The sequence below is a fragment of the Nanorana parkeri genome, unplaced genomic scaffold (genome assembly GCF_000935625.1).
Source record: "Nanorana parkeri isolate BGI_ZX_2015 unplaced genomic scaffold, ASM93562v1 scaffold1209, whole genome shotgun sequence".
NCBI lineage: Eukaryota > Metazoa > Chordata > Amphibia > Anura > Dicroglossidae > Nanorana > Nanorana parkeri.
In genome coordinates, this window is record NW_017307477.1 from 332,742 (window position 1) to 343,182 (window position 10,441).

A 10,441-nucleotide genomic window follows, 5' to 3' on the forward strand; every position below is an offset into this window, starting at 1 on the left:
AGCGACGGTATGTGTTCGCTCACCTCCCGATCTACTGAGCCGACCTGTGACAGTCTCATTGTCACAGGTCGGCTCAGTAGATCGGGAGGTGAGCGAACACATACCGGCGTTCGCTCACCTCTCGATCCTGTCACGGCTCTCTGCAGGGACAGGATCGAGAAGTGAGCGAGCGACGGTATGTGTTCGCTCACCTCCCGATCTACTGAGCCGACCTGTGACAGTCTCATTGTCACAGGTCGGCTAGAACTATGAGGTGAGTGAAAAGCACCCCCCCCTCCCCCCACTCATAGTTCTCCTTTAAGGTATCTGAATGCATTTTTAGGATTTAACATATTGGAAGCAATGGCAGGAACCCAACTACGAAGCCTCATAACTGCCCCTGTACGGCACTTTTAACCCGCCACATTTAGAGCAGAGCTGTGAGCAGCCCTTAAATGAGTTCCAGGCAGCCCGTCATGTTAGTAAATAATTAATTAGCCACTACTCTATTAATATTGCGCTGAAACCCATAAAACATGTCTCATTAAAGAGCGTAGAACAGAGGCTGCGACATGCTTGATGATGTTTAGCACTTTCTCAAGTGTTTGTTCAACAAGGGTTGAGAGTTATTAGTGCAAATTAAGTCATCACGTGTCGGGGAATTTTCCATCTCTCCATCACAAAGTTTTGTGCCTGAATCATCCTCTGATTTTAGCTGTGCAATTATTCTTGCATTCATTAATGGCCAGTTTAAATCTGAACTCCAGGCAGATATAAAAGATACAAGTTGATGCAGTTCTGTAATCATTACTACAACCTTAAATGTGTTTATTTATTTTAATTGCAAGCAAGCAGTGTAAGTACCGGCTTCTAACTTGGTGTCATTCACTGCCCAGGCACAGTGTGGGGAGGAGACCTCTGTATGTGAAAGTGATATTGCAGCAGAGAAAAATCAGGTCCCCTTCCCAGCCAGGCAGGATCAACAGTTATATAGATAGAACAAAATAACTTAAGACACTTAATTGAATTTTTAACATACCAAAAGGAAGCATATTTATTGTGCCCCCCCCCAACCACCACCAATGGTATGCAGATTTATCCTACTATTCCCTTTATCAGTTGCATACTTACTAAGTGTTGAAATTGAGTCCCAGGTCTGTACACCTGCTTTGCCCATTTTGATGGGTTCCTGCCATCCCTGAGCTGAGTTTCCGGGGGTGTACACCTGCGGTACTCATTATAAGGGGTTCCCACCATCCTGTGCTGAGTTCCCAGGCAGGTCTTTACACCTGATGTGCCCATTATGAGGGCCCCCACCATCCCTGTGCTGAGTTCCCGGGTCTGTACACCCGCTGTGCCCATTATGAGGGGCACCACCACCATCCCTATGCTTGGTTTCTAGGTCTGTACATATGGTGTGCCCAGTATGAGGGTCTTTCATCATCCCTTCACTGAGTTCCTGAGTCTGTACACCTGCTGTGCCCATTATGAGGGGTTCCCATCATTCCTGCTTTGAGTTCCCAGGTCTGTACACCTGCTGTGCCCAGTATAAAGGGTTCCCTCCATACCCGTGCTGAGTTCCCGGGTCTGTACACCTAATGTGCCCATTGTGAGGGGTTCCTACCATCCCTGTGCTGAGTTTCCAAGTCTGTATACCTGTTGTGACCATTATAAGGGGTTCCCACCCAAAAAAATAAATGTTACAGGGGTTTTAATCATTCCCTATTGTATAAAAGAGTCTATACATACTCTTTAAACTGTATAGGTGAAGTGAAGACAAAAGGAAAGCTGCGGAACAGGAATAGAAACCATTGGATGGGGCATTCCACATTTTATTGTGACACTTCTGCTAATGTATTTGATGTTCCAATTATTCCAATTAATAGAATAGTCAAGCACAAAGGTTACCCGTCCGACTACTACTACATTGACTCGGATGGCAGCGGGCCTCTCGGACCTGTGCGTGTCTACTGCAATTTAACCGGTAAGCCATACAGCATCCTCTTTCATATTTAACTCTGTCCTTAAATATTTCACCGCCATTCCCTTCTAGAGCGGATTAGCGGAGACATCAAGCTTATTCAGAGCAGCAGGAGCCCAATTTGCTCTGGTTCAGTGTGAGAATCACTCTGTGCCTTCAGCCTTCTAATGGAGTCTGTTGCTTCAAATTTAAACCATCATCACCTGCGTCCGAGAGCAGCCGCAGCGAGGGCGCCTTTCTTTCCGAAAGGGGCTGTTGTCATGAACGCGGCAGGCAGATGATATGGCAGCTGGTGTCCACCATTTAAGACCAGCAGAGACCTTTTTCAGGCATGCAGCAGGAGTCACCGAAGCGGACAGCTGATTGCAAATTGCCTGCACATAATATACAGTTTAATTTCTGAGCGTGCTGAAAAACTCATATTTTAGCAATTGTAGCTGTATGAGCTGTACACGTGCCTGCTCTTGCTCATTTGAAGCTTCAAGCTCTGTATTGCGTTGTGCCATTTAAAGAGCTCTTTTAAAAGAGGAAGTCAATACAAACAGTAGTCTCTCATGTGCTGTTGGCCGCGAGACTAAACATATCACGAAGGTGGCGCACTACTGACCTGCCTACGATCCACCATGTAGTATCCTTGGTTCATATTCATTGCCAGTACGAAAGAGCTTTGTCACTTCCTGGCGGGGCGATAGATAGATAGATTTAATAAGCATTGGGCGCCATGGAATGTGTGGTATTCATCTGATGTAGGAATGTAGGCCCCTCCATTGACCCATACTGTAGACACTTACCCTGTATCCTCTAGGACCATACCTACTGTCGGGAGGAGAACGGGTCGATGGGAATGTTATATTTGATTTATGTCGTGTATACGGCTTTAATCAATAGTGTACATGTTTTGATATGTGTGTCTAGTTTGTACCTTTTCTTTCTGGATTGATGTGAAAAATTGAATACAAATTTAAATTAAAAGAGGAAGTCAATACCCTCTGAACTGGGCTCCCAGCTGCTAATTGGTGGCGGTGTGTGACCTTGAACACCTGCTGATTAGCTGTTGTTCCAACTCTTCCAAGTGGCCCACTGGAGCTCTGTAACTTTGGCTCTGGTTAGGCATCGCTGGCTACAGAAACCCATTGGTTTCCTATATTAGTTCCGCATTCAGAAGGAAAATGAATACCCCCTGAATTGGTCTGCCAGCTGCTGACTCGTGAGGGGAGGGGGTGTAGCCATGGACACCTGCTAATTTGCTTTTGTACCAGCACTGCTGAGTGGCCAACCAGAGCTCTGTAACTCTCGTTAGACATCACTGCCCACAGAAACCCAATGGCTTCCCATATAAGTTTTGCTTTCAGAAAGGAAGTGAATACCCACTGACCTGGCCTCCCAGCTGCTGATTGGTGGGGATCTGTAACCTTAGACACATTAGCTGATTAGCTGTTGTACCAGCACTGCCAACTGGCCCACCCAAATTCTGTAACTTTTCGTTTGACTTTGGTTGGCAACCACTGCCCACAGAAACCCGTTGGTTTCCCAAATATTGGCTCCACATCTAGAAAGGACGTGCATACCCTCTGAACTGGCCTTCCAGCTGCTGATTGGTGGGGATCTGTAACCTTAGACACATTAGCTGATTAGCTGTTGTACCAGCACTGCCAACTGGCCCACCCAAATTCTGTAACTTTTTGTTTGAATTTGTTTGGAAACCACTGCCCACAGAAACCTGTTGGTTTCCCAAATATTGGTTCCACATCTAGAAAGGAAGTGAATATCCTCTGAACTGACCTATCAGATGCTGGTTGGTGGGTTTCTTTAGCTTTGAATCTGCTAATGAGCTAGTGTAGCAGCTCTGCCTAGTGGCTCACCAGAGCTCTTTAACTTTATGTGGCTCTGGTTGGACATCACTGCCCACAGAAACCCATTGGTTTCCCATATTGATTCCACTATAGAAAGGAAGTGATTATCCTCTGAACTGGCCTATAAGCTGCTGATCAATGGAGGTTTGTAGCCTTGGACACCTGCTGATGAACTGTTTTATCAACTCTACCAAGTGGCCCACTGGCGGTCTGTAAGTTTGAGGAGAAATCTAATGGAGACACCTGTTCCAGTTACAACTGACTAAGACCGGGTGTAGATCTTTGCAGTTCATTAACGCATCCCAATGTGTGTTATGCCACGCTTAAATGAGCATTGCTGTAAGGCAGCTCATTCATTTGATGGTTGACACACAATGACAGTTAACATCTGTGCTTTGCAGTGTGCTAAAACTCAGATCTGTTGTGTTGCATAGGAGATGTGTGTTGGGGACTTTAAAGCAGACCTTTCAAAATGTGAGGTCCTCTTGCACTGTCCAGAACCCCTTTCCAAACCAGCTACTATCAGTAGGTGTAAAATGTAAAGAAAAAATGTATATGTATACTTAGAAGAGAACTAAAGACAAACCTTTGTTTTGGATGTAGTCCTCTTTTGGGTCAAAGGAGTACTTTTTCTAATACTCCTGTGACCCAAAGTCAGTATCTATCGGACAACTGTCTGCTATTTGCTGATAGCGCCGGGAAAGATCATGACAATATTGTCTGGATCCACCCTGCTGCCGGATTGACAGCTGGCTCTGCCTCTCCTGACAGTGGTGGAGGAATGGAGAGGGGAGGGGGAAATCCCTGTGGGAAGCAGTGACTGAAATTATGGGGATCAGTGTATTTCACTCTCCCCATAATTTTCTTTTAAAAAAGACTGTGACCGTCAGTGGTTCGTGATTGATCAGCTCTCAATCTATAGAGCTGGACTGTGATGCCAGCTCTAGGTATTGAGAAGAGTACATTTTACTCACCCAATACTTCACCTTTAATTGACCTCATCTTCCACATTGCTGGATGTGACATCACCATCCTTTAGGGAAGATGCCTGGGGAATGTAGAGCAGGCACAACCACGCAAGAAGACACTCCAGTCCATTGCAAGAGCATCTTCTTGCAAGACCTCAGCTGCTCAACGGATGGATTGTGACACCATCCTCGCCTAGGCACCACGGGTGAAAGATGGTGGTGAGGTAACTACAAACCCTAACTTTTTTCTTTACAGGAAAAGTTGCTAGATAGAGTGGACTTTGCATTTTTACTACAAGGTCTACTTTCACCTATCTACCCTTACACATCCCAGCTGCATTTGTGACCCTAGTTCATGTTCTTGGCCTCTATGGGGCTTTCCCCCAAGGCAGGAGATGCTCTGTAGACAGTCCCATAGAAATCAGGAAATTCTACTCTACACACATGGACAGCAGCCGAGCCATCTTTAACATTGATTGGACCCTGGGCAACCATTTTCTTGCGCAGCCCCTACCCGCCATACCCTGACCGACCCACACCATGCAATGCAGAGCAGTTAGGAGGAGACATCAGAGGGAGACTTAACCCTGTGTGAGACATCACGCGGTAATGCTATGCGGTGTACAGCAGGGAAGGAACAACACTATGTGATACCGATCGCACAGTAAACAGAACAGTGCCACGTGTGTATCTTTGGTGGGCTATAAAGGGCCAATGTAACACATAAAAGGAAACAATGATAAATGAACACTTCTTCATAAAAGATGTGCATTTATTCTATTTTTTTTGCATAAGAGCCAGTAAAGCATAGCAACCGCGATCGTGGGTGCAATGCTGTGACTCCTGCAGAGTCTTCCTCCCTTCCCCATCCCCACCGAGGTACAGACATTCACTTACAAGGAGAGAAGGAAGTGTCAATGGACTGCAAGTCCCCTGATGTCACCACCCTTGTATTCCATGCCGTGGTGGCTGTTGGGCTGTCAAAGGATCAGTGAATGGAGGGCGCAGCCACACCAAATTCATACACATAACCAAGCCTGTGCGGAGATGAATCCAATGACTGGGCCCAGGGCAACTGCCCCTTTTGCCCTGCATTAAAGGAGAACTATGAGATGAGTGCTTTTCACTCACCTCATAGTTCTAGCCGACCTGTGACAATGAGACTGTCACAGGTCGGCTCAGTAGATCGGGAGGTGAGCGAACACATACCGGCGTTCGCTCACCTCTCGATCCTGTCACGGCTCTCTGCCGTGACTGGGGAGGGGCTGGATTCCCCTCCCCGCCCGCTCCGATCCGCCAGCGCTGACTGGCGAAACGGACGGGGGAGGGGGCGGGTACAGCTGGCTCTGCCTCTAGATAGGCAGAGCTAGCTGTCAGTCACGCAGCTGCGCGGATCCCGGCACAATTGTCGGGATCCGCTTCAGCTGCGGCGTCTCAGTATATAATGAGCTGTAGCTCGCGGTATACTGAGCCTAGGGTGATGGGAGGATGCTAGTTTGTGTCCTCCCGTTACCCTAAGGAGAACTATGAGGAAAAGCCTTAACCCCATAGTTCTCCTTTAAAGACAGCCCTGGACAGCAGGATGAAGGTCCTAGCAAGCAGGAGGTAAACATAGCAATGGACTATAAAAAGAGGACGGGTTTTGCAAGATGAGGGGAATGGATGAGAGCAAAAGTAAACCTTGTTTAAGAGTTGACATGTCTCATTTTGTCTGGTGGGTCGTACTGCTCACCAAATGCTCAGATGACCACTTAAGGAACAATGTTTGGCTTTTGTTTAATTAGTTTCCTATTTTTTTTGTTAACTGTTGAAGAGTTTTGGATGGGCGCAGCTTCTTCGCCCGGCTCAATCAAAAAGTTGATAGTTGGCAGAGCTATCAATGGTTAGAGCCCATACAGCAAAACACGATACAGGCCAACGCATCACCTGGTACATGACACCAGAGAGACATACATGCCGAATAAACAACAGGAATAACCGGAGGCCGTAGTATTAAAGGAGAACTATGGGGTTAAGTCTTTTCCCCATAGTTCTCCTTAGGGTAACGGGAGGACATAAACTAGCGTCCTCCCGTCACCCTAGGCTCAGTATACCGCGAGCTGTAGCTTGCGGTATACTGAGACGCCGCAGCCGGAGCGGATCCCGACAATTGTGCCAGGATCCGCCCAGCTGCGTGACTGACAGCTGGCTCTGCCTATCTAGAGGCAGAGCCAGCTGTACCCGCCCCCTCCCCCGTCCGTTCCGCCAGTCAGCGCTGGCGGAGCGGGGAGGGGGGAATCCAGCCCCTCCCCTGTCACGGACAGGATCGAGAGGTGAGCGAACGCCGGTATGTGTTCGCTCACCTCCCGATCTACTGAGCCGACCTGTGACAGTCTCATTGTCACAGGTCGGCTAGAACTATGAGGTGAGTGGAAAGCACTCACCTCATACTTCTCCTTTAAGCACATAATCTGTGGCAGATACAGGCCAGGAATCGGTAAACACTCTAAACGATGTTAAAGTGTGATAACACTAAAAGTGACACCGTGATAGCGAAAGCACGTATCAGACATCTGCCGGGGGCTCTACATAAATGTATAACAGTGCACGTGTCTTCATGTAATTAACTTTACCGGCTTACGCGGCGCCGCTCGGCTGCGCATCAGACATCCATATAGTGATTTGTGGGGATATTTGGCTCTTCCGTCTACCATGATTAATAGCAGTGGGTGTTGTGCTGCATTTTGTGGAGTTATTTGAGGACTTTCGGCATTCAGAGTTGATATATATGGACTAATAAACAGGAAGTTTGAAATGCAAGCCCATGTACATACTGTATGTCGGGATGAGTGGACTGATTTTGATACAAAATTACAGATTTCACTGTCTGCAAAATGATGCTGAAGCGGACACTCTCAGTTTTTAGCTGTTTGGACAAAATCTTTCCAAAAGGGGAGTTCCAAGGAGCTTCTTTGACCCCCAGGAGACATTTATACCCAACTGCAGACATGAAGAACACCAAAAACTGCCTTAAAGTGACATTAAACCCTCAGATTTTTTAACATAAAACAATACTGTAATGCGCGCCTTACTGTAATCCATGGTAGTTTCCCTTCTCTTTGCTGCTCTTCCTTTTAAATCTGTATCTCTTCTCATGCTGGGGCAGAACTTCTGTTTTGCAGCAGACTGCCTTGTCTCTGAAATGGATACACGGTGTCTGTGTGCAGGTTCACAACCTGAGCCAGCACTACAGGAAGAGGCACTCAGCTGCAAAGGGAAGTTCTCCCCCAGCATGAGAAGAGATGAGGATTTAAAAGGAAGAGCAGCAAAGAGAAGGGAAACTACCATGGATTACAGTAAGGCGCGCATTACAGTATTGTTTTATGTTAAAAAATCTGAGGGTTTAATGTCACTTTAATGTCGATCTCTTTATCAACCCCAATGCATTTCACCAACATAGAAATCTCCGTGGGGGGGGTATTGAAAATTTAAGGGAACTGAAAATTCAGAATTGTACTTATCCCTAAATGCTTGATGTGACAGAGCTCTTGATATTATAATTTATTTATTTATTTTAAACTTTAGATTTTTATAAGTACAGTGGTACCTCGGTTCACGAACGCTTCTGTTCGCGAACAGGAAGTTCGGCAAAATTTTGCGAACTCTGCATCGGGTGACGAACACGATCGCTGCCATCTTCCCCGCTCTGACACGTGGCCGTGGCTTCTTCTAGTTGAGTAAAAGATGGACACCGGCACTCCAAACAAAATCCAGTACGTCTATTTATTCACGTACTTGTTGCAAATGCAAAACACAAGGTACAACGTTTCGGGGTCTCACAGTATCCCCTTCATCAAGTCCTGTCCTGACTTGTTTGCCTGATGAAGGTGATCCTGTGAGACCCCGAAACGTTGTATCTTGTTTTTTGCATTTGCAACAATTACGTGAATAAATAGACGTACTGGATTTGCGTTGGAGGGCCGGTGTCCATCTTTTACTTACACTTTGACGGAAGCCACTCGTTGATAGACATGTGTTTACTAGCAAAAAAATCGTTTCGTTTTGTTTTGATTCGGATTTTGCATTATTTCGCTTTTCGGATTCGGGTCCGAAATTAAATTTAAGTTCGGAAATTAAATTTCGGAATTCGGATTCGGACGAAAATTCAGTGGAAATTTCGTTTTTTGGACAATTTTTCGTTTTTTAGCGGCAGTTCGGTCGAAATTTTGTTTATGGACGAAATTTTGTTGCAGGAAAAAAAAAAAATCTTTGCAGAAGATGTTAAAAAAAAAAAAAAGCCTTTAGGTCTGGTAGGAATTTTAAAGGGGAACCCCAGCCCCAAAAAATGGGGGAAAAAAAACTTTTTTTTTAGTTTGCAGAAGATGAAAAAACAAACTTGAGGTTCCCCCCAATTCATACCAGACCCTTAAGGTATGGTAGGAATGTTAGGAGGGACCCCCCCCCCAAGTTAAAACACAAAAAAAGTGCATGGGGTTCCCCCCAAAATCCCTGGTAGGAATTTTGGGCATAGTTTTAATGATTCGGGCCAGCTCTGCGTGCGTGAAGGGAGCCTGTAGTTTGTCTAATTGAGAGGGCGTCAGGGAGGGTAATTGAAGTGGCCTTAGGAACTCCTCTATTTCAGGTGTCGTGGGCTGGTGGGTCTGGTCGTCATCTTGTAGGTTATAGAGGGTTTTATAATAGGTACTAAAGGCTTCAGCTATGTCTTGGGGGTTGTACAATTTGTGGAGCTGACCCGTTGACACCTGCTGCACCCACTTCTTTTCTCATGGAGCAGCGGTTCTGAGTGCGATGGGTACACGGACTGTATCCTCTTCCTTGCGGTTGCGGAGATTGCGGTCGCAGACCTGTGCACACTCGCTGTGAAGCTTTTTAGCACATATGGTACTGTACAGTATTATTCAATCCAGCGTGGCTCCAAAGAAAGTGCAGAGCAAGCATGGCGGTAAACAGAAAGTGCAGAGCAAGCATGGTGGTAAACAGAAAGCGATTCTGATGAACGATAACGTGACCTCTTATTTCCGGAGGGTTCTGCAGCGCAGGAAACAACAAGTGACATTAGACCAATTTTTCGGCAAAATTGACCCTGCAGCTAAGAGACAAAAGAAGAGAGGAAACCCCTGAAGGAGATCTCCCCGATGTTCTTATGAAGGGGGACTCTCCAAACAATAACCTCCTCCCCACCTTCCTGTCCTCCATGCCAGCAGTGGCCCCAAGAAAGGTTAGTGTTCACTCTCTTCATGCTGTACTGTACTTTGTTTCATATTTTTGTGTTTACATTTTTTTTTTTAACCTGTTTTACATTGAACCCTATGGGAAAATGTGATTTTGTTCGCGAACGTTTCGGTTCACGACCAGAATCGTGGAACCAATTAAGTTCCTGAACCAAGGTACCACTGTATATATTTAAAGGAGACCTATGAGGTGGGTGCTTTTCACTCACCTCATAGTTCTAGCCGACCTGTGACAATGAGACTGTCACAGGTCGACTCAGTAGATCGGGAGGTGAGCGAACACATACCGGCGTTCGCTCACTTCTCGATCCTGTCACAGCTCTCTGCCGTGACAGGGGAGGGGCTGGATTCCCCCCTCCCCGCTCCGATCCGCCAGCGCTGACTGGCGGAACGGACGGGGGAGGGGGCGGGTACAGCTGGCTCTGCCTC

General features: G+C 46.5%; 1 protein-coding gene across 1 annotated transcript in view; it reads left to right on the plus strand.

Moving 5' to 3' along the window:
* The window catches only part of LOC108796998 (contactin-associated protein-like 5), a 283,699-nt gene that overhangs the window by 159,918 nt on the left and 113,340 nt on the right, over positions 1-10,441 (plus strand). Inside the window, exon 13 of the mRNA XM_018568564.1 lies at positions 1,866-1,963. Within this exon, the coding sequence (XP_018424066.1) occupies positions 1,866-1,963 (98 nt within the window). The remainder of the gene's footprint in view (positions 1-1,865; positions 1,964-10,441) is intronic.